The 27,010-nt window shown below is 33.6% G+C and overlaps 4 protein-coding genes across 4 annotated transcripts; 1 reads left to right on the top strand and 3 right to left on the bottom strand.

Annotated features, from left to right (window-relative positions):
* Positions 1 to 274: 274 nt before the first annotated feature.
* LOC100790286 (SWI/SNF complex subunit SWI3C) lies at positions 275 to 6,517 on the bottom strand. Its single transcript, XM_003527896.5, has 9 exons — positions 6,274 to 6,517; positions 5,637 to 6,155; positions 4,996 to 5,531; positions 2,774 to 3,137; positions 2,633 to 2,706; positions 2,086 to 2,213; positions 1,461 to 1,531; positions 1,137 to 1,321; positions 275 to 903 (listed from the first exon to the last, which is right to left on the bottom strand). Exons 1-9 carry the CDS (start codon positions 6,290 to 6,292, stop codon positions 442 to 444), a joined length of 2,358 nt encoding a protein of 785 aa, XP_003527944.1. The 5' UTR covers positions 6,293 to 6,517; the 3' UTR covers positions 275 to 441.
* A 3,021-nt stretch (positions 6,518 to 9,538) lies between these two features.
* Positions 9,539 to 11,451, top strand: LOC100789749 (N-glycosylase/DNA lyase OGG1). The gene is made up of 4 exons (XM_006581526.4): positions 9,539 to 10,351; positions 10,430 to 10,640; positions 10,754 to 10,982; positions 11,082 to 11,451. The coding sequence occupies exons 1-4, from the start codon at positions 9,669 to 9,671 to the stop codon at positions 11,084 to 11,086; spliced, it is 1,128 nt and encodes a 375-aa protein (XP_006581589.1). The 5' UTR covers positions 9,539 to 9,668; the 3' UTR covers positions 11,087 to 11,451.
* A 1,048-nt stretch (positions 11,452 to 12,499) lies between these two features.
* On the bottom strand, positions 12,500 to 21,365 carry LOC100789220 (beta-galactosidase 16). The gene is made up of 18 exons (XM_003527894.5): positions 21,124 to 21,365; positions 17,414 to 17,509; positions 17,181 to 17,293; positions 16,917 to 16,983; positions 16,618 to 16,710; positions 16,374 to 16,517; positions 15,992 to 16,086; positions 15,774 to 15,879; positions 15,575 to 15,659; positions 15,376 to 15,494; positions 15,023 to 15,184; positions 14,678 to 14,856; positions 14,484 to 14,575; positions 14,190 to 14,299; positions 13,987 to 14,079; positions 13,569 to 13,673; positions 13,195 to 13,340; positions 12,500 to 12,920 (listed from the first exon to the last, which is right to left on the bottom strand). The coding sequence occupies exons 1-18, from the start codon at positions 21,292 to 21,294 to the stop codon at positions 12,803 to 12,805; spliced, it is 2,094 nt and encodes a 697-aa protein (XP_003527942.1). The 5' UTR covers positions 21,295 to 21,365; the 3' UTR covers positions 12,500 to 12,802.
* Positions 21,366 to 24,247: 2,882 nt separating this feature from the next.
* Positions 24,248 to 27,010, bottom strand: LOC100787262 (BTB/POZ domain-containing protein At1g21780). Its single transcript, XM_003526596.5, has 4 exons — positions 26,754 to 27,010; positions 26,529 to 26,674; positions 25,419 to 25,534; positions 24,248 to 24,996 (listed from the first exon to the last, which is right to left on the bottom strand). Exons 1-4 carry the CDS (start codon positions 26,861 to 26,863, stop codon positions 24,385 to 24,387), a joined length of 984 nt encoding a protein of 327 aa, XP_003526644.1. The 5' UTR covers positions 26,864 to 27,010; the 3' UTR covers positions 24,248 to 24,384.

Raw genomic sequence — 27,010 nt, 5'->3', positions numbered from 1 at the left:
GTTTTGCAACCATTTTTTCGATAGAACTATGCTACTTTCATCTAAATTTTGTCCCCCTACGTGGAGCTTCATTATTTTATTCCAAGTGAAACATTTTTTCGATTTTTAAACGCTGGATACTAACCAAATCCAGAATACAGCCTCCAAGACAAAAGTCACCATAGCGTGGTCCTTATTCATCCAAGTAGTTTTAGTGCAATCTAACCAAACAAGATTTGTGCCTTAATCTATTTACAAGATACCTAAAGACCACAAGAAAGAAAGAAGAAAGAACTATGGAATATCAAATGCTACTTATTTCCTTTAAGCAACAGTTTCACAATCAACTGCAACCAATTACAGGCTCTACAGGCTAAATAACTTTCTTGGCACATCCACCTAACTTCCTCTTCACTTCTGATTACAGCTTTTAAGTTCCAAAACTTAAATCTACTCCTCTATTTAACCTAAACCAGAGTTAGTTCCCGATACAGGCCTCAACAATGGATGATTGGTAGTGGGCTGCACATTACTAGGGGCATTGAACATGGCAGTTGAAGAAGCTGATTGTGATTGTTGTATCATAGATAGGGGCAATCTTTGCCCCAACCCAAACATTGAAGGTCGTGGGGCAAAGGACATATGTGGATGAACTGGTTGGTTGTTGCCATAGCCTGAAATGCTGGGTTGTGAGGAAGAAGCAGAGATTATTTGTTGCCTATTGTTGCCATTACTAGCCATTGAAGTACCAACACCCGATGCATTCATTGTGGGTGTGGCTCCCACAGTTCCAAGACGTGCTGACATCATGCGGGACCGATCAGCAGCTATCCTTTGTTTTGTTCTCTCCAGTTGTTCACATTCTTTCATCAACAATGTTTCAATTTCTGCAAACTGTTTCAGCTTCAATTCCAATCTTTTCAGCTGTCAATAACAGCAAGCCACTAACACAAGTTAAACACATCAAAATACTAGCTCTGCACCTGATTTTGAGTAATCTCCAATTGCTTAATTTATTTTATTCTGTAGAAAAATGTTTAACTTTGTTTTTACAAATAAATGCATACCATCCAGATAGAAATGGACACAAGAAATAAACTATATTTGATATTTTAGTTTAATTAACTGGAATTGATGTCAAAAAACAACAGTGATACCTGATGATTAACTATATTAGCACATAACCTCTGAATTTCTCGTTCTTCGTGATCGGAAAATAATTTTGCTTTCATGGCTGCAGCAGAAAGGCCAGCTTTAGCCGCATCTTTAACTTTCTCAGCAGAGAGTGGGGTTGTCCTACCCTCATATATACCCCATGAACCATGTACCTTTGCCTTATCCTCTGAAATCAAAACAAGCATTTTTTATTAGAGGCTGGGGTAAGGTTGTATATCAGCAACATAAAAAAGCAGCAACCATATATGAAGATGAAGAAGAAAAAAAAATAATAAAAATATTATTTGATACAATTAGAAACTGACCATTATGATTTGAAACTGCTGTTTCTTGATGAGGGCCACCATCTCGATAATGTATGCTTTCTGAATTTGTCCTACATATGTGAAAAATATTAATTTTTAGTACAAAATTCATAAACTAGCAACTATAAAAAAACGACAGCTAAAGTTGAGATTAACTTTCCCACTCTATCCCCCAATCCATTCTATTATAGGAACAGGATAAAGACACAAACTAATGTTCTCTTTCCTTCTCTTTTTTTTTCTTTTGTGGGAGTTTCATGTAAGGTTCAGTTCCACTGTATAAGATTTTTTTTTAATAAATAAAAGAACAAGGGTAAGGCTACGAGCCCTGGTGCAGCGGTAAAGTTGTGCCTTGGTGACTTGTTGGTCATGGGTTCGAATCCGGAAACAGCCTCTTTGCATATGCAAAGGTAAGGCTGCGTACAACATCCCTCCCCCATACCTTCGCATAGCGAAGAGCCTCTGGGCAATGGGGTACGAAGTTTTTTTTTTAAATAAAAGAACAAATTAAAAAAAGGAGCACAAGCAGAAGATAGAATGTACAAAAACAATGAGGAACAACCACAGAGAAATCACTTCAATCTTCATCAAATAAAACTACAAGTGCTATGACAGGCATACTCACCTATTATCATGTCCTGGTGCTTCCAACTGTGACGTGCTGCCAGAATTATCCTCTGACAATACTGCTAACGCTGCATGGGCACAAGAAGCAGCTACTCTTGGTCCAACCGCAGAGGCTAAAAAGGCAACCTTTGGAATGCACCAACGAAAACCAAATGTGTAAGAATTTCATCAAAAGAACTGCAGAATATATAAAAGAGAGTTTAATTTGTTGTGAAACTGATACGGTATCTAGATACAATCTCTTGGTCAGCACATCACCCTTTTATGCTTTTGTTAGGAAAGTGTGGCAATCAATAAACTGGCTCCGTCAAAGAGAAGCAATGTAACTTGTAGAAACAAGTTTTTTTTTTATATTTTTTTTATAAATAAACATGAATAAATTAGTTAAGGACACAATGTTAGGTGCAGTACTATAACCACATCCTGGGCTGACACAATGTTAGGTGCAGTACTATAACCACATCCTGGGCTGACACATGTTTCTAAATTTCAATTGCATGTCATGATTTTAAAATAACTTAGGCATATCATTAGCAGTCACCCACCAAAGCCATAACAGGATTTCCAGAATTTGCAAAAGGAAGCCGGTGGTCAGAATCTCTGGTTTGATAGACAGGTCCTGTTACAGCATAGATACCAAATCAAAATCATATAACAGCAAGTTGATTTAAAAGCATAAGATATACCTGCAGTAACTCCATTTGAGTAGCAATGCAGTCTTCCACTATCATCTCTATTTATTGCATTGGATGACAAAGACAAACTTGGAACGTTAATATTTTCAAATTTTCCATCTTCCATGGGTAGACGGAGAAAATGAAGAATGCATTGTGCTTTTGACTTGGTACCAACATGCTCAGCTATTTCATTCCAATTCTCATTGTAAATCTCCATTGCTTCAAGAAGCAGCAAAGTTTCTTGATCAGTCCAATTATCCCCATCTAGTTCACCATAATCCCTTGTCGAATCCACCCTTACAAAATCTATACTTGAATGACCAATGACAAATCTCCCGTCATGAAAGCAATCAGTGCAGAGTAAAATATCAACCTGTAACAAGAGATGCTAATTACACATGATGAAAGGGGTGTTCAAAATTAATCAGCAGCCTACTTAGTTGAGACTAGGGTCATATAATGGGCCCATGGTTTACAAATTTAGTACAGCAAATCAGGTAAAGAAGCACTTAACATATAACATTAGTTTTGCTTAAAACTTTAAATAGTCAGCTTTAATCAAGCACACAGACTGTCACACACTCAAAACAGTAAACATTTCTCAGCTGTCAGATCACTCATTTTAATGGCTAAAAGACAGATGCTCCATTCCAGTCTCAATACAACTTAATTTCAAGAGACAACAGCAACAAATGTAATAGTGTATGAAGGGTCCCAAGATACAAGAATGAGAGAAGTTGAGGCAAAGCAGTTAAAGTAGTTATAGATTAGATATAATTTCTCTCTGACACATTCAAAATGATATTTCTCATCACTGGCCACTATATTGTCTTTCTTTCTCATTGTCTATTTACATTTTGTCTGTCCAACTCCTAATCTCTTTTAGGGCCCTAGTACACTACGTCTATCCAGAAGTGAATTCCAAAGAAAGAATGAAAATAGAATTCTCCAACAATTAATCTTGAAGCTGGCTGCCAACCAGTGTAAAGGGATACAAATATTTCTTGAGTAACATCCTTAAATCTTTGTTTCTACAAACATGAAATATCAATAAAAGCTCAACATATATCTTTTAATAAATCTCACCCAAAACAGAACAGGAAGCCTAGGAAAAAGTTGGTGAAGCAGTTTTTTATGTTGTTTGTTATTTATGTATGTATAATCCCATTTTAGGTCTGATTGGAGTTGGGTAATGGCCCTTTATTTGAATAGTGTGAATATTAATATTTTAACACTAGTTGATATTTGGCTAGTAAGCATCAACTTGTTACAAATAAGCACACTTAACAAATATAGAGGTACATGTAAACCACATAATGTAGAAGGCATTTCAAGAACAACAACCAAATACTTTTATATTACCAATCTAGGTCAAGTACTAATGTAGTAGTATAATTAGTACAAGCTCCACCAGATAACCCAATATACTACTAACATAATAATTAATAAGACTCCTAAGACAATAAAAACTCTAGTATTCCAATAAGTCTGCATGATGCATTTATCCTATCACCAAAAATAGTTTACATCAGTGATTTTCCCTGTAAATTTATTAATAAACTTCCACATAATTACAATGACAACAATCTAACCAATTTAGAATTTGCCTACTGACTACTTAGAGGTCCCTTTCATAATACTAAGCAAGCATGACAAACAAACAAACAGATTCAAGAGGTAGTAACAAATCATCAGTGTAGTATGTTTCCCTATACATGGCATCCTCGCAATACAGCAGTAGATGCATTCACAGATGACAAACAAAATTTCACTTGTTTTTTGTTTTATCTTTTGCTTTGTTTGTGTAATGAGCCTGAGTGAAGGGAGAAATTATTCAGAATGTCAGGTGAAATGCAACATTTAAAGAAATAGTCATGCACTGTCATGCATTCATAACACATTTTTGGGATTTTTATTTTTTATTATAGTAATCAGTTTTAAGGGCAGTGGAGGGGATATATATTTCTAGAAATGGAGAAACTAGACTTCGGTGCCATAAATAATCTTTCAACTGAAGAAGTTCATCGTCTCCAACAACTATATGCATTGAATGCTAAATGAGGGTAGCTCTCCATACTCATGCAAGGTGGTCATATGATGTTATTCAATAACTGAAGCCCTTCATATTCATACTTTCATCCAGACCATCATTATCCATATGATGAAAGCAATAGACAGCCATTGGACCATGATATAATAGTATTATATTAGAAACAAAAAAACCAGTGTACCTCCTTTTGAGACTGATAGTATACAACAGGAAGAGGACAAGAACAATAATTGCAATGATTCTCCGATAGATGCTCTCTTATTCTATCCTCCAGATCTAAGACATCGGCACTATGTGCAGTCAATGACGAATAAATTTCGTCTGCTTTCAGCTTACAGTTGGGCTTGTCAAATTTGATCAAACTGTCTATGGATTTCAAAGCCTCCGACGGCACACGGACCTCTCCACTCAGCTCATCCCTCAGGCAAGACACAGCATTGGGAGACTCATGACTTGGTATCCGAACACAGTAATTAATAATTCCCCAATGATCAAGGAACCTAACAATCCGAGTCAAATCTTCAACATTAACCCCAGCCAACAAACCCTGACAATCAGAAACCGTAATCCTCATCCCAGGGTCCTCCATGTGCAAAGCAACAATGCAGTTCCTACATTCCATGTACTTCTCCGGAGTATGATCCGGCGATTTCCCTGAAAAGAAATGTGGCACCACTTGCCTCTCCAACCTGTGCACCGTGGCAGGCGAAAACCAATCTGCTCACATAAACCCCAAACCAAAATCAAACATCAATTTCAAAGTGTCCAAACCTCAACCACAAAAATGAAGCCAAACAAACACAAGACCGAAACTCAATTGACCTGAATGCATTGGAACTACAAGAACCTTAGTTCCAAAGCGCTTAACAACGCCACGACCTTCCAAAATGGGAGGGGGAGTGATGACAAAAGAGGAATCACAGTCGAGAGCGAAGTTATCAGAGGGAACAGACGATAGCGCTTGAAGCTGGCCGTGAGACACGTTCTCGAGAATCGGAGCATCGAGGGCGCTTTGTGCCTTGTTGTCTCCGGACTCGAGGGCTCGCTCCAGAGCAACAATTGCGGTGACGGAGGAGTGAGGGCGGTTCACGGAGCGCTTAATCACCGCGGGGAACTGCGAAATCTGAACGCCGTGGTCAGAGAGAACCTCGGCCTCCACGTGCGGTTGCGAATTAGGGTGGTTGTGGTGCGTCTGATCCTCCGAATCGTAGTCGCGTTCGGCGTGGTCTTCCTCCGCCGCATTGGGGTTTTCTTCGTCGTCGTCCTCCTCCTCCTCGTGCTTCTGGTGGCGCCGGCTGATTTGCGAATCTCTCTTTCGCTTCCTCCATCTGGTTCGGTTCTCTGCGAAAAAAAACGAAAAGAGAAATTGAGAGAATATTTGTGACGAGACGACACGAGAAATCAAGCGTAGGGTTGGCATTGGGGGAGTGAGGGTTTTAGAGAGGAAGTGAAAGACTACCTGAAGGAGAAGCTGGCATGGCAAGAGGAGAGGGGTGGGTTTAAGGGAGTGTGAGAGAGAGAGAGAGAGAAATTTGAGTGTGGGGTCGTTGATTGGCGCAAAGGGTTGGGATTGTTGTTGGCAGAAATATTTTTGAGTTTGATTTGAGGATCGATCTCTCTCTCTCTTTCTCAGCTGGATGTGTGATGTGTGATGGGTGAGTGAGGCAAAAATGGTTGGCGTTTGGGGCAAAACAGTGTTGATGTGCGTTTTTGTGGCTGTTGCCGGAATCAGAATGGGAGCTGTAGGGTAGAATTCTGGGGGGTTTACTTCCTTCGCGCGTGGTCTTAACGTGCATTTCTTATTAGGCGGTGCTGCGCACGAATGGGTGGAGATGCTGTATTTGCGTTTGCTTTTAGTATCTCCGTCGCTTTTTAATGTTTTACTTATTCTACTAATAATCAATTTTGTTGTTTAATGGATAATTCACTAATAAATATGTGTCCGGAACATAAAATTTAATCACTCAAAGGATCTCTCAAATATAAAAATATAAAATTTAATCATTCAAAAAGATAAAAAGTACGATAAATATATTTTATTGACTTTCATCCATAACAGTTAATAATGATTTATGTGAGACACAGGAATAAATTTATCACTAAAATGATTATCAACATAACCATATTAATTAAATTTGACAAAAATATCATTTTTGAACCTATATGTCAATCAATTTTTATTGGAAAAAAATGTCAATATTTTTTTTACTTAAATGTCAATACGTTATATTGAACCAAAATGTCAACATTATTTGGATCAAAATGTCAATCATTCTTTGTTAAACTAATTTGTTAAATCCAAAATTTTGTTTCATTTAAGGATAAAATATAATTTTATGATAAATCTTTATCATTTTTATCGTTACAAACATAACATTACAATAATCACTTAAAAAAATATATTGGCAAACATAATTTAAAACAAATATAATAATAATGATAATAATATTGATTATCAACCATAATTTATCTGTCACAATAAAAGTTATCCAAAATAAACATTGTATCAATTTACCAAAATAAATATCGTAACAATGTATCAATCATTACAATTTTTTCAAATTATAATAATTAATCACAATCTACTATAAATAAAAGATAAATATATCTCATATTTCACTTCTTTGAATATTGGTTATTTTATTAACGGCGATGGACGGAAGTTAACGATCAAATATATTTGTTGCACTTTTTACATTTTCAATAATTATATTTTCATCTTTTAGGGATGAATTTGTTAGCGAATTACACATTCATAGAAAAAAATGACTATTTACCTTATTCATATTCCTAGAGAGTGATAAGACGAAAAGTTAATAAAATATTATATAACAAATATGTCTCCTCCTCTTTGTTTTCATCCTTTTTTTTTCTATTCCCTTCACCTACAACACACAAGTGAGTTTAAGGGTCAAGTTTAAGAGAGACTAGGAGAGAAGTGAGGCTTGAGAGTTGGAGGAAGATAGTGATGGCGACTAACAGTTATACAAGTAGTGATTAGTGGCGATGCAACTGACGGCGCCAGTGGTGATCGATTTTGAGATGGGAGAACAAGATAATCATGAAAACAAGGGTTTGTGAAAAGAGTATGTGACAAATATATATTTATGTTGACAATTAAAGATGACCATGTTGACAATCATTTCAGAGACAAATTCATCCATTTGTATCACACATGCTATTTTATTAAGGTGACATGCGAAAGTTAATGGTCGAATATATTTGTTGTATTTTTTACACTTTCAGGGATTAAAAATTATATTTTTATTTTTCATGGACGCATTTGTCAGCAAAATACACATTTAGAGACAAAAATAATTATTTATCCAATTAAATGTAGCAATATTCAAAGTTTATACGTTTGGATCAATTTGCGAGGTTTTGTAACTCAACTTAACTCTAGCATTGTTACTTTTGGTACTTATTGCGAAAAACGAAAACAAAAAATATTATTAAAAAACATCTATATTATATAAGATCAATTTTTATTTTCATATAGTTAAACTCATTATAAATTGATATTTTAAAATATATAAATATTTTTTTATCATATTATAAATGCAAAATTCATCATATTTGTTGATAATTAATAATGAAGTTTCTCTTCTCAATCACTTCAAACCTAAGACATTAAAAGATTGAGTATGGATTCACTTAAACTAACCAACAAAATGTTTGCATTATATTTTAGATTTATGGCAAATAATTTAATTTTTGTAATAATATTATTTTACTTATTAATAATTTTTAAAGAAAAATATAACCTTTAGCTTAGAATTAAAAATAAAAGATAGTGCATTAAATAGAATAAAAAATATGTAGTTTAAGATATGAGAAAAAAAAGTTGTACATTTCTCAATGTAAAAAAAACACTATCATTATTCAGGAACTAAAATACTAATTAGGTCAATATTTTATTACCAAGGCGAGGACTCCACCCATCAAGGCATACCACATCCTTTAGAAGCTGAAGCTTATCAAGCAATATGTTGGGTAGTTGATCTTGGTATTCATAATATCAAATTTGAGGTTGATTGCAAGTTAGTCGTTGATACTATAACTACCGGTGCAGCTGTTCATCAAATTTCCAAGTTTTATTGTCAAAATGTAGAAGTAAATTTTTTAAACTCAGTAGTAAATTCAGATAATTTATAAGTTAATTAGGATGGATGAATTATTATAAATATTTTAATATCATCTTTGATTCTCACGAGATAAAAATAAAGTTGGAGCATCAGATTTTTATGTTTATGCATCTAAATCCTTGATTGTATTTCATTATATATTTATCCTTTGATTATGAATTAAGTGATATAATTTTCTTCTAGTAAAAAAAAATAAAAATTCAATGACATCCCTCTCTTTGAAGTGAAATATTGACAAGGGTCCATTTTGATTCATTTATTTGTGATGATGATTATATCTATTAAATTACTTTTGATTATTCAATGAGATTCATATCATTTATATTTTCTAAAAAATAAATGTTTGTGTTAATATTTTTGCAAAGAATTAAATTTTCACTAATGTGTGATTGATTGGTCAAGCTAAAACTGATGATGATGTTTTGTCTTGTATAATTTTGTTTTTTCCTTTTCTTGGTTAATAAAAAAGTAGAAAATAAAAATAATGAAAAGAAAAAGAAATAATAATAAAAAATTCCTTGATGTGGGATAGATGAAAACAAGAGAGAGAATTATAAATGAATCATCCGTAGAGTTACTTGACAAATGAGCTAAGGAGAGTGGTTTTTATTTATTTATTTAAACTACTGATAAAAAAAACAATGTTTCATCATTCCCCGATCCGACCCGTTACGCTGTCCCTTCCTCCAGACCTGATATGGCCACATGAATGAAGTCGTTGCATTTGAGAACCATCATCCAGTTCCCGGCGATGACGAACAAGAGAAAAAGATCCCAGAAACATACCCCACCACCTCCTCCTCCCTCAACACCCCCAACTCCACAAACCCAAGCCCGCCACTCCCTCAACACCGCAAAAGCCCGGGCCTGGGCCCCTCTCAGCCTCACCCGCCACGAACTCTCCTTACCCCTCACCTTCCCCACGGGCCAAACCTTCCTCTGGAAAAACACCGCCCCTTCACAATACACCGGAGTCGTCGGGCCCCACCTCATTTCCCTCAAGCACCTCCAAAACGGCGACGTTTCCTACTGCCTCCACTCCCCCTCCCACTCCGACACCGCCGAAACTGCCCTGCTTGACTTCCTAAATGCCACCGTTTCGCTCGCCGACTTATGGAAGACGTTTTCCGCTTCCGACGCAAGGTTCGCCGAGCTCGCGCACCACTTAAGCGGCGCCCGAGTCCTCCGGCAAGACCCTTTCGAGTGTTTGATTCAGTTTCTGTGCTCTTCTAATAACAACATCGGAAGAATCACGAAAATGGTGAATTACGTGTCCTCCCTGGGAACTCACGTGGGAGACGTTGGAGAGTTTCAGTTCCACGCTTTCCCTTCTTTGGAACAACTTTCCTCCGTCTCAGAGCAACAACTCAGAGACGCCGGTTTCGGTTACAGGTGAGGTAAACATAACTACTACGATGTGTGTTTTGATTATTCAATTTGTGATTGTGACTGTGATTGGTCTGTTACTAGGGCTAAATATATAATTGGTACGATTAATGCATTGAAATCAAAACCCGGTGGAGGCGAAGAATGGCTTCGTTCTCTTCGTAAGATGGAGCTTCGAGATGTTATATCTGCACTTTGTACGTTACCCGGTGTGGGTCCTAAAGTGGCTGCTTGCATTGCTCTCTTTTCGCTTGATCAGCACCATGCTGTTCCTGTTGACACACACGTGTGGCGGGTAAGCTTACAAAAAGTTGTTATTTATTCTTTACTGATTGATTGATTATTGCATATTGTAGAATGTTATGATTGAGTGTTAATTTGGATGTTTCTTTTTTAAACTTGGGTAAGATTGCCACCAAGTATCTCTTACCTGAGCTTGCAGGTTCCCAGTTGACACCCAAGCTCTGCGATCGTGTTGCAGAGGCGTTTGTAACCAAATATGGTAAATATGCTGGCTGGGCGCAGACTCTATTGTTCATAGCTGAATTACCCTCACAAAAAGCCCTCCTACCTTCACATTTGTTGACTGTTAAACAACGCAATGCTGCAAAGATAGAAGGCAGCGAAGAAGAAGTTGGTAAGAAAAGCAACTTCAATCTTTCGATCTTGACATTATAAATTACGGATTAGAGCAACTTTCAGGCAGATATTTACTAACTTTTCTTTTTTCAACTAGATTGAGATCTACAGTTGGTGTGGTTCTCATGATATAAATGGACAAGATGTAGGTGTGACATGCTGTTGCCAAGAATTCATTAAGTAGAACATGGTGATATCACGCTGGTTATTCTATTACTCGCACTGTTGATTGCTCTTCATTTGGCTTTTATTTTTGTTCTCTGCATTTTATTAGCTTTGATTAATCTATTGTAAGTTGTAACCAATAGTTTACAGCTTTCTTCTTCATTAGAAAAGAAAAAGAAAAGAAAGATGTATTTTTCCCCATGTTATTTGACTTGGAGTTTTACTTTCCCTGTAAATAATTACTTCACCTAATTTGTTATTTACTTTTTAGCTCCTGCTGATAAAAGTACTTATCTTTTGCTCATTTGGTTCTTATTATATGTGTAATGATCACATTATCTGTTTGAACATGTTCTTTTTTTTTGTTTAATGAAATATTGATGTGTAAATATGCACTTCCTCAAGTGAAATGGTAATTTTGAGTTTTTGACACTTCCCTTAATGCTTTTACTATAAATTGTTGCATGCATGGTATTAAATGGTAGCAACCTATTTTTTTTGTTAGTTTTTAAGAGCTATGCCGGAAGTTACTTTGTGAAGGGGTAATATTCACACGGGCATTGGTATTGAAAATTAATATGATTTGTTGAGTTCTTCATTGCAACTTTCTTTGTGTATATACTATTACTTTGTGTTACTTTTTTTCCTTTAGCTCATAACTTGCGCTCCTTTGAATTGTACTGTTGCCACTAGTGCTTCTACTTTCATAATTGAAATCCTGGATAAATGAACTTTCTCCTGTGCACTTCTAATTGATTATATTTGCCTGATGATCTAATACTAACATAGGAATCTTATGTAAAACCCCAACATCTAGGAATGGCGTTATGTAATCCATGTAGCCGACTTCACCTAGTGGGATAAGACTTTGTTGGTGTTTATTTATTGTCCCCTCATAACTTACACTCCTTCAAATATTACTGTCAAATCCTGTCTTTCCTCCTTCATAATTGGAATCCTAATTGAGTGACTTTCTCCCATGCACTTCATGCTAAATAATATTCGTGAAGCTTTAGTTTTTAACTGTGTTGAATGGCATTGTGTGACCCATATATGAAACCTCACCTAGTAAGATAAGGTTTGTCGTTGTTGTACGATCAAATGCTATATATTATTATAAGGTTCCAAGTAGGTTTTAGGAACTGGGGTATGTTACTTGAATAAATATGTTCTGTTGTAAGAAAAAATTCTTCATGTGCATGTAGGAGAGTAATTAAATTATTAGGTACGTTGGCAGTGTAAATCAGAATTTGAAGGTATGAAGAAAATAAAGAATTAAGTATTCAAACACAAGTCTGTTATTTTAGTTTGAAAAAGTTTTGTACTATAAGGAAATGATCGTTTAGGACGCCTAAAAGTTACAGAAAGCCTCAAGTTCTATTTGTTTGTTCTTGTTTATATTGTGTAATTTGTATTACCAGTTTAATGATGACAAGTATCATCTGCCAAGAGAATGGATTCTTGTTGACAAGGACAATCAATGAAGATATTGAAAATTCCTCACAATTTTGGAGATGTCTAAATATGTATCTAGGGGAAGGAGAATGAGATACAGGGCCATGCTAACGTATTTCTCCTTTAGCTATACATCTGGGATCTCTGCATCCACGTAATAAGATAGAGCATTATTGTTTACTCATGATGTGTGATCTTTCACTGCGATGTGATGTAAACTGTGTCTAGAGTGATCCCTAATGGGTTCCCAGTTTCTTCTTCTAGTAGAACTAGTAGGTTCCCAGTAGATTTTAGGAGGGAGCGGGGTATGTGATACCTGAATAAAAATGTTCAATTGTAAGTAAATAAATGCTTGACATGCAGACAGGAAACAATTGTCGGGTAAATAAGCAGTGTAAAATCTGAATTTCTAAGCCAGAAGAAAATATCTATTACTTTTGTTTGAAAAATAAAAAATTAAAAGAATGTTTAGCAAAAGAAATTATCTTTTATTTTTCACAAATATGGTTTCCCATTATGAAAGTGGCTACACAATTATATAAAAAGTGTGTTTATTTTTCTATTTAATTGAATATGGTAGAGGCAAATACCATTTCTGTGATGGAGTTCCCTGTGGTGTGTGGAAAGATACCCAATATCGACCGATACCTTGACCATTAATCCAAGTATATCCCTTTCCCATAGAACCAAGGTTAAGCACTACAGGATCGTTGCCCACTGGTGCATCAAATGTGGTCTGTCAATAAGTTTAGGTAAAATATTAGTGCACCGTTAAAACAATATTGTATATAAATGGTGAGCAGTTGTGAGGGTAAAGTGATTTCAATCCATAATAAAGGGTAGTGACAAACTCGAGCATAAAGGCCTTTCAACAAGTTTGGTTGGATTTCCCTCAATATCCATGTTCGGTTGAGGAAAAAATGGAACAACAAATTTAAAAGATGATAATTGATAATATATATACCTTATACCATGTGAGTGGCTTAGTGGAGCTTTGGAAACTTTCCCACTGAACTTTACTTGATCCACTAGCTGTGTAGATTTGCAATTTTTCTCCTAACAACCCAATCTTCATGCAAAAATTCAACATTAGCATGCAATATACAAAGTTTATTTTAAATGGTTATCAATCAGAGTTGATGGTTCAAGCACACATTTCTTATAATTTGAAATTTTAAGCAGTTGGTAATGATAGTATATAGGGGTAGATTGAATAGAAATTTGTTCAGAAGAGTGAACATTGTAGGAAAAGCAATGTATGTTAACTAAATCCTGAGAACTACATTTATGTCAATAAAATTTATGATAGAAGAAACATGATTAATAATTGAGGTCTCATTGCAGTCTACTAAGTCAGCATTTCAGTATTTAGAGATAATCACCTGGTATCCCCATGCTTGATTAGTGAAATCTCTGCCTTGAACTTTCAGACTACGCAAACCAGCAACTCTGCGCTCTAGATATGCTCCCGAGTTCTTCATGCAGAAATAAATATACATGAAGATTATTTCAATATGTTATTTTTAAGCGGTTTCATTTACTTGATGATGAATAAAAAAGAAGTCATAACAATTGAGACAATTACCGGCAATCCAACTGTTGCACTAAGGAAAGAAATATTGTTCATCCCGTTTATAAGATTGAGTTTGTTCTCCATGACAAAGGATAAATTTTTGTGACTTCCATGTATAGAACCTAAAGTTAGCATCTCAACTTGTATTAATGCATTGAAGATAAAAGAAAAAAATGTGCATTATAAAGAGATATTTGGGTAATAATCATGTCTATAACCATATGGATACAGTTACTTCTATCCAAAAAAGATGTTTTCCTTCTATCCTAAAACATGGGATCCTCAGGGTTGAGGTTTAGAGCTTGCCTACTAAATTTCCATTGACGAATGCATGCAAAACATGTCCGTGGCTGTATGCACTAAGAATGGATTGAGCATTGGGAGAGTTGTCATAAAGCCTGCATGAACAAGATGTCAACAAGAATCTCAGTAAAGAGTAATGATGGTATAGCAAGCATCTTTAAATGCAGCTGGCATAAGTATGTATGTTGCCATTTTACCTGAATGTGTACCACAAATAGTCAGATGTATCTTTTGTTGTGCTGATTTGATCTAATAGTGTATTTGCTCTTAATGAAGTATCGCCAAAGCTGGGGATGGCTTCTTTGTACACTTTCCATGTTTCAGCTGAATTGAACTCTAACTGCGATTTCATTGCTCTGGCATTTTGAATGCTTACCTACAAAGTGCATAAAATATGAATTGCCTTTTACTAGCACCATTTTATTTATATAACGTTAATACAAAGAATAATGATCAAAGGATGATAGCAAAAAGAAGAAACTGCCCAGTAGATGTTGTCTTAAAATAAATGACAGTATATATATTGAGCGTTTGATTTTTACCTTGGCTGTGTTGAAGGCTACATTCTTGCAGTCTGGTAGAATACTGATTGAATTGGGAGGTAATTGATATGGAATATTTTGAAATTGGATTGTGACACTCTGATCTTCAGTATTTTCCAGGAAGGCAGCACATTCTATTGAGCTCCTTTTGAAAACATAAGCCTGAGAAAGAGTGATGGATTTTGTTTAGAAGATCCATCTTTTGGAGTGTTTTATAAATTTGTAGTTTGCGATTCAAATACTAGTACGGACTGCACGGTTATTCACCTAGTGCTCGATTCCCTTTTTTATGCCAGTTAAAAAGAAGATAACAATTGAGGAAAATAACTAGACGTTCTGTTTAGTTTTCTTACGTTTTGTTGTGTGCCCAAGCTGAAGCTAGTTTGAGTTCCATGAAGTATAGAATTTGAACATGACTTGATTGCTGCATGAAGCTCCTTAAGATGGCCCCATTTTGGTTCCCTAACCAAACCTGCTTAACTTAGCATAGTCAATCACGTAGTGATTCAATATCTACAATTTTACTTACATGGAGAAAGGAAAGGAACGTACCATATTCATCCAGTGGAGCTTCGTCATAATATGCCGTTATTACGAAAGCAGAGGCTATTCTGTCAAAATTGGTTCCTCCATGGTACTGCAACAAATCCATCATGATACTTAAAAGACAATAATGTCTTAAATGCTGGGAATAAAGAGAAGGAAAAGACAAGAGAAACGGTTACAGAAAGGTGGTGGGCAGTGATGATACCATATAGTAATTGACATAGCTTCCTCTCTTTGCAATGAACAAGGCAACATTATATGCAATGTCTTCAGCAGATCTTATGTACGGCACTTCACCAAAGACTTGGTAACTACAATTTTTAAGGTGAAAGGAATGGCATTAGTCTTCTGAAACGCTTTGATTACCACACTTTTAAGAAAAATGGTTTGTAAATTGTAATGCAGAATTTCACAAGAACGTACAAACTTGTCCAATTCTCTGTCCATAGTGAAGGCTTGTTAGGCGAGTTAGGCCCCTTGAAAGTTTTTCCGCACTGCATGCCATTGCATGTGTTGATCTGCAGATTACATGACTTCATTTAGAGATGTCATAATATAATGAGCGCTGCTTACGAAATTATTAAGCATGAACAAGGCACGAAATGATGTGTTCACATTTTATTGGATAAATTGAAGTTCAAAAAAATGAGAAATTAAAGGTAAATTTGACGGAATTCACATGATAAGTTATCAACTTATCATAAACCGTTTTCGTCACATTCGTGCGGAAGTTGTTCGTACTATTAAGTATTTCCCTAATATAATAACTAATCCATGGAAAGTAAAATAATTCTTAGAGACTAACCACCGGATCAGGAGCATTATCTTGCTTGCACATTACCCAAGGCACACCAGTTTGGAGTCCCACGGCCATTTGGGCAGCCCAACGAATATAGGACAATCCTTTCTCGTGAAACGCCCCTTCAACGTTCCCATATTCGTTCTCAATCTACATTGACCATAAAACATTTATAATTTATAAATACAAATAAAAAAAAACTGAGTGATATATAATTGACAAGTCTTTGTTGTTGGTTTGAAGTTTAAACCTGCGATAGTATGATTGGTCCTCCTTGTGAAGCAAAAAGATTGGCTGATTTCATCAAGTTGACTATTTTTGCAGAGAACTTTTGCATGTGAAACTGCCATTAATGAATAATCCGTTAATACCAAATTTGAGTGAAAAGTATAGCTGAGAGTAAATTGTGTTAAGTTCTAAGGAGACATGACCCAAATACTTAATAATTTTTAGAGCAAGTTGGATAAAGCAACTAGAGACAGATGAACTACCACGCTTACGTAGTTCAAATTACAGCGATAGAAGGGTCACAAAAACTAGAGTTGATACCTTGAATTGCTCATTGTCAGATCTGAATACAATACCCGGAATATCATGTAACCATAACGGTAGACCCCTGCACCAACAAAAACCGCGAGTCAGTTTCTTCTATTACGTAACCAATTATCATATTATTTAGTATCATCAAAGTTCCCAAAAGCAACTTAAATGAAAGCAAAATATGAATATGTTTTAATTCATAGCATGATAGCAATTCCTTTGTGTTGGAAAATTCGTTAGCATAAGTAACAATAGCAGGAAAGGGGGACTTACCCATAAGTGCATTCACTCTCAATGTATGGTCCAATTCGGAGGGTTACATATAAACCTTGTGCTTGAATTTCCTTAATGAATCTCACTATATTACGCATTCCTCTAAAGTCATACTACAAACCAAGTAAAAAAAATCACCAACATTATTCAGCTTGCAAGCAATGAGCTTAAAAAGAAAATACAGGGGAAATGACAACTTGAAGATTAATGTAGACGAGTTTGAGTTTGATCACCTGGCCTTGTTGAGGTTCGTGAAGGTTCCAAAATACATAAGTTTGTATGACATCTAATCCACCTTCCTTAGCTTTGGCAATTAAATTAGGCCACATCTGTTAATTAAGAACAAATTGCAATTCACTATTTAGAGATGTGTCTTTCTTCATATTGCTCTTGCTTACCCCTTCAAGCACACAACTGCTCAATACCAACATTCCTGGCTTCATTTGAATCTAGTTGGTTTTAAATTTGACTAAATTACTATGTGAGCTTCTGTATTATACATTAATATTAATATAATGTTTTTTAATGTTCAAATGTAGACACTTTTATTCCGTTCATTAAAAAAAGTTATAATTAATGTCGTTTATGTTCTCATCATTCCTAATAGATTCATACTTGAGCTGTTAACTATTTGATGTTTTGTACTCAAATGTCATTGTTTAACCTTTTTAACACATTTGTGTGTTTAGTACTATACTCTTTGATAATTTAATTCAACTTGCATTAAATGATTGCCCCCCGGGTGTCAATAAATAAAGCTAATTCGTAAAATTTGGTTACAAAGTATACATGAATGAATATAATGGCTCAATTAATGAACAATTATTTTTTTCACGTGAAAATTAACGAGTATGTTAGAACAACATTATAAGCTAGCTATGGTCGACCCAAGAAAAGAATTTTTTTTTTTAGTGAATTCCAAGAAAAGCTAATTATTTGATTTTATGAATTTATATTTATAATAATCAATATATAATAAAATATAAAATATAAAATATAACGAGATTCTACATAGTATTCTCATTTTTATAATAATAATTTCGTTGGTATTAGTATTGGACCCAATAAGAGAATTTGAGAATCTGCATACAAGTTTGCTACACATTAGGTGTCAAGAATTAACAAACTTAAAAATTTAAGCACGTATTTTTTTTAATTATATCACTATATAATATGCTTTTCCTCGTAAAAGTTCTTTTAGTTTAAAGCACGGATAATACACAAAGATCACTTATCTTAAACTTAATTTCAACTTTTTCCCTAAAAATAATGAGACAATTAATAATGATCTAACTCTATATTATTTTATCATAAAAATTTCTAACATTATGCTATGAACCAATAATTTTAAAAACTTAAATTGTTTATAGAGGACACAAATGATTTCATTTTTAAAAAAAATTACGTTTCTAACACGAGTTCTTGTAACGTGATTTACCTAAGTTTTGAACCTCCTCTGATCCATTAAGCATAATAAATATGTGAATTATTTTAATATTTTAAAAGTTATATATCATTATTATCTTTAACATCTTAGCAGTAGGCACCATCCTAAACTACCATAAAAGTTTGCTACAAATTAGGTGTCACGAATTAACAAACTAAAAAAAATTAAGCATGTATTTTTTATTAAGTTTAACTCTATATAATATGCTTTTCCACACAAGAGTTCTTTTAGTTTAAAACACGGATAATACACAAAATCACTTATCCAAAACTTAAATTCAAGTTTTTGCCCCTAAAAATAAAGAGACAGTTAATAATGATCTAACTCTAGATTATTTGATCATGAAAGTTCTAAAATTTTACTATGAACCAATAATTTCATAAGCTTAATTGTTTATCGAGGACACAAATGATTCGTTTTTTTTATATTTTAAAACTACAACTCTAACACAAGTCCTTGTAACGTGACTTACCTAAGTTTTGAACCTTATTATCAATCCATCAAGCATAATAAATATGTGAATTATTTAATATTATAAAAAGTATATATTATTATCTCTAACAGCTAGGCATTATCCCAAACTATCATTTTTTTATAGGCAAAATATTTTTAATTAATGCAATCTGTATCACAAGAAGTGTCACACAACTGTAAGACAGTGCAATTGCCAATCAGCCAAGCACTGATTGCCACACAAACTAGCTATCATATCCCGTCTTAGTTTCCCTTTCAACATTATGTGAGAGTTAAGACATTCTTCAACTTTGAATATTTATTTCGTTAGGTTTGAAGAAATACTCGCTGCATAGTTGTGATTTTCTAAAAGTTAACCTTCGACGATAATATGTGAGTTGCTTTAATACATGTCCATACCAGTCATAGGTTATTTTAATATCGATAAAATAAAATAATAATTTTATAAATTTAACATTTTTATCATTAATTTATTTATAAATTATAGATTTTATTGTTTGTTATTATATTATAAGAGATAAAAGTGAAAAAATAATTAATATTATATTAAAAAATTAAAATAATAATTATTTTGAAACTTATTGTTTTTTTACATGATAATTATTATGACATGTAAGGTGTATAGATTTGATTTATATGAGATAAAAAAATGAATTTACTAAAATTCTTAATCATTATTGAAATTCAGGAAGTGTTTATTCCACAAAATCTTGTTGGATTTTTTATATTTATGAGGGATAATACTCAAATTTTAACTTAAAGATATTTATAAAATAAATGTCATTAATAATGTTATATTAGCAGGAAGATCAATCAAATTTGTGTATTTTATTGTGCTTACATTCGAGTCTAGAAGAGTACTACTCTTTGGTTCAATTCCTCTAATTAGAGAGTTTTGCCCCGAGTGCTTTAGCCCACTAAACAAAAAGTATATATAATTGACTCCAAAGGAGTCTAGAGGACAACTAAGTTAGATTCAGTGTGAAAAAAAAGCCCAATCCTACCGGCTTGACTCCAATGAGATCCGATCCTTGAATAAAAAACTAAAGGAGATCGAGTCAAACCTCAAGAATGGAGTGAAAGATCGGAGTTTCTTAAAGAAATTGTGTAAGTCCCAAAACACATAATAGTCAAACTATATATCATTAAAAAGAACAAACTAAAGCGAGAACGATCTATCTCTCAAGGAGTCAAGGGTCTCCCTAATTAATCCCCATGTGAACTGATACCTACACTGCTACACATAACATAAACTGATGCCATTAAAAGTACAAAAAATGATTACGTAGTTAAACAAAGCACGAAGAATTCATGTCCATGGTTCATAAAATAGAATTAGAAGACCGTGCAAGTTGCTTGTATTATTTATAATTTATAACACTAAACAGAAACAGCTTGTCTTGCTAGATCATGTCAATCTTGATTCTTTTACATCTATTTTTGAAGAATGATATTTGCACACTCTATCATTTATACACGTAACTGATATCCATAGTTTTTCTTTTTCTATTTTCACTCTATCACATTATATATAACTTATCGTATTTATATCTATATTTTTATTTTATTTTCCTCTCTTGACGGCTGTTGAATAACTTGTTGGGATGTCAAATAACAAATTAGGTTAATTTTTGTTAATTTTGTATAGCCATTAATAACTTTTTATTACTCCTCTTTTCTCTCTCCACCCATGAAATTATTTGAAATTCTATAAGGAGGGTAAAAAAGTGTAAAACAAAAACAACGTGAACAACCATAGCTGCTGCAAGAGTATTCCGAATAATGGAGCACTGTTTGATATTTCTTACCTAACAAAGACAACGAAAACCAAATGACTCCCTCGTCTGTTTATATGTTTCTAACATTTATCATCTTTTTGTCCTCAACCCCAGAAACATATATACAATATGAACTTTAGTAGCCAAAAAAAGGAAAATCATAATTAACAAATAAGTGTGAACTTATGGCAAAGACATAAATTATATAAGATCAAGAAAAGAAAAGAACAAAAAGTAAGGGTACCTGAGGTGTGCTACGAGGATAATGAATTGAACCGGAGAAAAGAATTTTATGTTGGCCATCAATGATTAAAGATCTTCCGTCGTAGGTGACATTGCCACCATAGACGGTGGTACCAATAAACACCGTTGAAATGAAAGCAAAGGAAAAACACCACCACACTTTCATCACCATTTCACCTCCCTGCAGTTTTAACTTTTTGGAAGCGGGTGCGTTTCTATCGTATGGAGACTATAGCTTCCTTTCAGACTCTTTAATATATATATATATATATGTGTGTTTTTGGAATTGTAATAGTGGTCTCTATATTTATATTGACTAATGACTAGGTTAGGCGAGTAGCTACAAGTGAAAGTGATTCATATAAATTATATGGAATTAAAATAGTAACTATCTATATACAAATTGCAAGGGAATTAAATGATATATATATATATATATATATATATATATATATATAAGATATATATATCTTTTTTCGTATGCAATATTTTTAAAAATTCTTAAAATAAAATGAAATTTTTATTGTTAGTAGTTGATTTTCGCAGAGTAATTATCTTTCCTGTTAACAGAAAGGAAGGTGATCAATCATAATGCATTTTTATGAAAAAATGGTTGTTGTAGCTTGGCTGCTTTAGTAACCGAAAGAGTCAGAAAAAGTTGTTAGTTATCCTGGATAAGTAACTTCATTTTTAGTGCCACTATGTTTATATTTTCTATATTAATTGCGTCAGAAAAAAGCAAGGCCATAGGTATCTAAAACCGTGATTCATTTTATCGTTTGGCAAGGGAGAAAGTGAGAGAAAAAATAAATATTATTTATAAAATACTTTTTTGTTTGATTGAAGAAAAAATTTAACTTTTAAAAATAAAATTTTCTTTTCTTTCATTTTTTTCCAAGCAACCAAACGGACCATAAAAGAAATTCAGCTTATAACTTAATATTGTATGAAATCTTCCTCAACTTATTTCTTTCAAGACAAAAAAACAGTATCAAACTCATTATGGATGAATAAATTAATATTGTATGAATCTTGATATATAAAAGTTAATTGGTGAAAGAATGGGATTTTGAAATATGAATATATAGAAAGGGATCAATAAAGTAGGACCTTTGTAAAAAAAAAAAAAAAAGAGGCAATAATTACTAATCAATTATTAACATTTTAACCCTTTTTTTTTCTTATTTTATATAGTAGGGGAATAACATTGCATTATGAACTCGGAAAAAAAGAAAAACGGATTGCATTATGTCACGTTGATTGTTGAGGGAAGAAATGAGAATGAGTTGTCATAATAACTGTTCTTTGTACACTAGTGGTACAACACGACTAATAAGTAGACTTGATAATCAGATGTCCAACCTTAAAATTAGTTGTTTTGAATTATAAGCTCGTTTGCTTTTATAACAATTTTAATGAGTATATTCTTTTAAACTAAGTATCATTATCTCACTCAACCAAAAAAGTTATATATGATGGGACAAATGTATTATCCGCTGCATAAATAGTTTGAAAGATAGTTTTTGAGGAGTTAGCTAGCTAGGGATTAGCGTGCAAATATTAATTTCCTTTTTTAATACCTGTGTGATGGTTTTAAAATGGAAAATATTTCTTAGTATGAAAAAAGTTATACAAAAGTAACACGAAAATTAATTACTTATCCAAATTTTCATCCAATCATTTTACATATTTTCACCCACTCATAGTCATCAAGTCCCTAATTAACTCTTGCATTTTCATTACTATTTATATACCCAAAACAATACATACCAAATAGTTGCACTCTTTAACAATACATACCAATTGAGATCGATCTCAATTGTTGGTTTAATTTTAGATCGAAGGTGTTGTTTAATTGAATGATGAATTAGATCACCAAATGCACACCAATACTGCCCCCTTTTTTTTTAGAAGAACCAATACTGCACCTATTCTATGCAGCAGCAACACAATAATAATATTCAACAGATGAAAGAAAGGATAAAAAAAGATGCTGCAACGTTAAAAGCTATAGGTAGATTCGCATGAAGCTAGATAGTGGGAAATGGTGACAACTGTCACGTGACAAAATAGCGATTGCGAGCACTGCATATATATTTGATCCCCACAAGAATTTCATATCTTGGGTTCTCTCTGGCTTTACGAAAATGCCATTTCTTTTTCTGTTGCCTTGCATTAAAGGGCAAAATCTTTGTTGTAGTGTTTTTCTGAACTACAAAAACCAGTTGTATTATTCCATTTTCATTGGTTTTCTACACCGAGGAAGTTACTCTACTCTAATGCACATTGCGTTTGATTTGAGGAAAAATGAAAAAGAGAACAAATAAAAGGAACGTTTCTTTAATTTTAGTATCTTGTATGATGTGCTCTTTAATTTTAATTTGATTAGGTTTTTACTTTTTGTTTTAAAAAATATTTTATAAAACAATTTACAGAAATTGATTTATAGTAAATAGAAACGAGAGAGAAAGCCATAAAATTGAAAGTAACAATGTGAGTGTTAAAAAAATTTAAAATAAAACTAAAAAATATGTTTTTTTTGTTGTTGTTGTTAAAAGCAAGATCTTTTTATTGAAAGAGTCTTTTGTGAGTGAGAGAGTGTTTATCATTTCTTCTAAATCTTAAATAAAAAACTCAAGTTTATAGGTTGATACAGTAGTCAAACAAATATTTTAAATTTGTCCAAAAAAAATTTGTAATATTTATTTATAATAATAAATATTTTTCAAACATTTCCATTAACTTAATTTTAATTAAAATATATTTACAAAACTGAAATCGTCCAAAATTAAGATAATAAATACTCATCCTAATTCACACTTTCTCTGGTCTCATATAGAAAAAGAAAAAAAATACATTTTTTATTATTTTAAATATAAGAAAATTTCAACTAATTTTATTTCATTTAATGTTATTATTTCTAAAATATCTTTATTTAATTGAGGTTTTAATTTCAATAATTTCTTTTTATTTCTTATATCAAGTTTCAATGAACAAATTTAAAAAATAATTAATTTTTAAAAGAAATTGATGTAACTAAATGTAATTAATTAACTTTCGGGTTAGCATGAATAAATTTTTTTTCCTTATACCCTGTAGTAAATGCTCACTCAAATGCACTTTCATTTACCCTTTTAACCTCCAGGCCTTCAGGCAGAGGACACTTAAGTATTATGAAAAGTTACACTGTACAATAAAAAAGTAGAAACAACAAACTTTATTATACACATCGATATATCATATACAGGATCCATGAGTTAACCTATATCGGGTTCGAAATTGAAAGCACCTCCTGAAACATCTCCAGCATTAGCTCCCTATCTGCATGCTGGAAAAAATTATTTATTTCATCTTTAATATCATGTATCTTACCAAATTGAAATAAGAACACCAAACATCCTTTCTTTAACTTGTGCAATTGATAAAGCCAAGCCTCATTTAGCATCTCAAGAACATTTCCTGTGCTGAGATCTTCCAGGAGGCTTTCCTCACAGATGTCTTTGAGACTTCCAATGTCATATTTATTAGCAGCTCCAAGCAATGCAAGCCGGTGTTTCCAGAAATCTTCTTGCTTGATTGCTCCATACAAGTAACTTAGAAGAGCCGTGCAGGACTCGAGTGACATGTCTTCTATATGGATCGTGGAGGACTCTTTTTCCTTCAGGTTGTGATGAAACATGCTCTGGAACACTGGGGAACTTGCTGAGAGAACTGCCTTATGAGCTCTCAACGTGCTTCCATCGGCTGTCATGATAGTTAGGTCAGCATGTATAGCCTCATCAAGCATACGAGAGAGGCAACGAAGAATGCTACTTTGAAATGCAATGGATTGAGAATTTCCATCAGATGGCCATACAGGACTAGTTTCTCCACCCTGAGTTCAAAAGAAAAAGATCATAGGTTAAGCAGCAAAAATCTGAAACTAGTTTAGAGGTCTGGGGATGATTCAGTCTATGGATAGTGCAATACGCTAAGCAAGTAACTCGAACCAACTTCATGGGTTGGTATCATCTGCAATAATAATCACCATAGTTTATACTTATAGAGGAGTGCTAACAACAAACCTTCTAATACATTTCTTTTAATACAATATCAATTATTAATTAAAATTTGTTAAAAATTAAAAAGTAAAAAGTGATTTAATGAAAGAGTGTGCTTAAAAGAATGTGTTAAAAAGTGTGCTGATAAACAGTTATATGGTTAGAGGAAAACTAGTATATTGCTCGAGAAAATATATAACCATTTAGCACATCAATATAATATAATAATAAAATAAAATCATGTATAGGAACTCACATTAGGAGGGCATATCTTTAGGTCTAGAAACTCAACATCAATGATGAAGCGACCAACAAAAGTTGTATCCACAGGCCAGACAAAGTCGTCATGTGTCCTAAGCAGCTTTTCTTGAACTGCAGAATTACAAGCAAAAGGAAATGAAGTTGCTACCTGGGTCAACATTCCACTATATAATCTTGAAACTGCTATACCTATAGGTAATTGCAATTTCAAACTCCTTTTTTTCCAATTTGTGTTGCAAAATGCAAATTGCAATATGCAATTATCCCTATTTCTTCTTGGCAAACAAGGAGGTGAAGACAAGGAAGACCTATCGTCGGGCTCAGAACTTCAGGTGTAAATGAAAAAAAAAAGGCCTTATTGATCAAATAAACAGATTCGGAAATACGGGTTGACTCGAATTAAGGGGCCAGGCAAGATTGGCGTAAAATTTTCAGTAGATTTGTTAAATGTGTGAAAAAAAACCTGCATAGTTAGGTTGAAACTTCTCAAATTTGTAAAATCAATTTGTAACTATATTCTGCAGATCCTGCAACTTATGATAATTGGTAACCATAATTTTGAAGTCCCAAGTCAATGGTGTTGGTACTGATGGTAAAATCATAATTAGCCTTCCTTACTGAACTAATCTGGCCCTGATGGCTAAATCATAATTTGTCGAATAACTTAAGCAATTTATCTTTCTTAGAAGTAACCAGAGGACTATTTACCCATTTACCACTAATTCTGACTCACCCTTCAATTTTTGGGATGCATTCCCCAATAGCAGTCAGCCAATCACACAGCAGTGAATGAAAGTGATTTCCCTAATTTCATGCAATAGCCAATCCTTCACCAATGACCAAACCATTCCCCCCCCCCCCCACAGGAAAAACACATAATTTGACTTAAAAAAAAAAAAGGAATAGAACTTTACCACTGTGCTTAAAAAAAGTTAATCCTTTTCTCCCATGTTTTACAAATAAAATGAACATAACAAACACATGAGCTACATAAAGAAAACATAATATAAAAAGATGATAACAAATAACTAAGGTTTGATAAGAGGCAATTAATTAATAAGAAAGAAGAAGGTTGATGCATAGTATAGTATTGTACGGTACCTACCAGGGGAAATATGAAAGCTGCGGGATGATCCGGCATTGGAGACTCGAAGAATGAATCGAGCAAAGGGTGGGTTATCCTTCAAAACCTGCGAAGGTTCTGGAAAAAGATGTATGTAGAGGTACCTATTCCTCACTATTGAAAAGTACCTGCTCAAGTTTTTTAAAGTGAATGAAGATCATTCAATTCAAATACACAAACACAAACACACACACACACAGTACGCACCAGTTCCAGATTCCGACCTTGAAGGGGTCAGATTTTTTGTAGGAACAAAGTCCGAAGTTGTCGATTTTCCACTGGGCTAATCTGGCAAGCGTTTCCACCCTATCGCCCATGCCTTATGACATGACAAACACCAAACCTCTGCAATGCAACGTTGGACTCTGTCAATCTGTATTCTGTATAAACCATTTTGACTTCCCAACCTATCTCATATATACGTAAGAAAAACAATTATAAATTCTCCTGTAACATCTACTAAC

The sequence above is a fragment of the Glycine max genome, chromosome 6 (genome assembly GCF_000004515.6).
Source record: "Glycine max cultivar Williams 82 chromosome 6, Glycine_max_v4.0, whole genome shotgun sequence".
Taxonomy (NCBI): domain Eukaryota; kingdom Viridiplantae; phylum Streptophyta; class Magnoliopsida; order Fabales; family Fabaceae; genus Glycine; species Glycine max.
The sequence above is the reverse complement of the archived record's forward strand: the minus strand, read 5'-3'. Positions and strand labels throughout refer to the sequence as shown.

Excerpts from the sequence above, each read along its gene's own strand:
- LOC100790286 (XM_003527896.5), bottom strand. Across the intron at positions 1,532-2,085 it reads GCACCAGGACATGATAATAG|GACAAATTCAGAAAGCATAC; the intron begins GTGAGTATGCCT and ends TCACATATGTAG. Across the intron at positions 904-1,136 it reads CTAATATAGTTAATCATCAG|CTGAAAAGATTGGAATTGAA; the intron begins GTATCACTGTTG and ends TGTTATTGACAG.
- LOC100789749 (XM_006581526.4), top strand. The coding sequence starts at position 9,669 with ATGAAGTCGTTGCATTTGAGAACCATCATCCAGTTCCCGGCGATGACG. Across the intron at positions 10,352-10,429 it reads GACGCCGGTTTCGGTTACAG|GGCTAAATATATAATTGGTA; the intron begins GTGAGGTAAACA and ends GTCTGTTACTAG. Across the intron at positions 10,641-10,753 it reads TTGACACACACGTGTGGCGG|ATTGCCACCAAGTATCTCTT; the intron begins GTAAGCTTACAA and ends AACTTGGGTAAG.
- LOC100789220 (XM_003527894.5), bottom strand. The coding sequence starts at position 21,294 with ATGGTGATGAAAGTGTGGTGGTGTTTTTCCTTTGCTTTCATTTCAACG. Across the intron at positions 16,087-16,373 it reads ATAATGCTCCTGATCCGGTG|ATCAACACATGCAATGGCAT; the intron begins GTTAGTCTCTAA and ends TGTAATCTGCAG. Across the intron at positions 15,660-15,773 it reads GCTATGTCAATTACTATATG|TACCATGGAGGAACCAATTT; the intron begins GTATCATCACTG and ends GATTTGTTGCAG.
- LOC100787262 (XM_003526596.5), bottom strand. The coding sequence starts at position 26,863 with ATGGGCGATAGGGTGGAAACGCTTGCCAGATTAGCCCAGTGGAAAATC. Across the intron at positions 26,675-26,753 it reads AAGGTCGGAATCTGGAACTG|GTACTTTTCAATAGTGAGGA; the intron begins GTGCGTACTGTG and ends AAACTTGAGCAG. Across the intron at positions 25,535-26,528 it reads CAGCTTTCATATTTCCCCTG|TTCAAGAAAAGCTGCTTAGG; the intron begins GTAGGTACCGTA and ends GTAATTCTGCAG.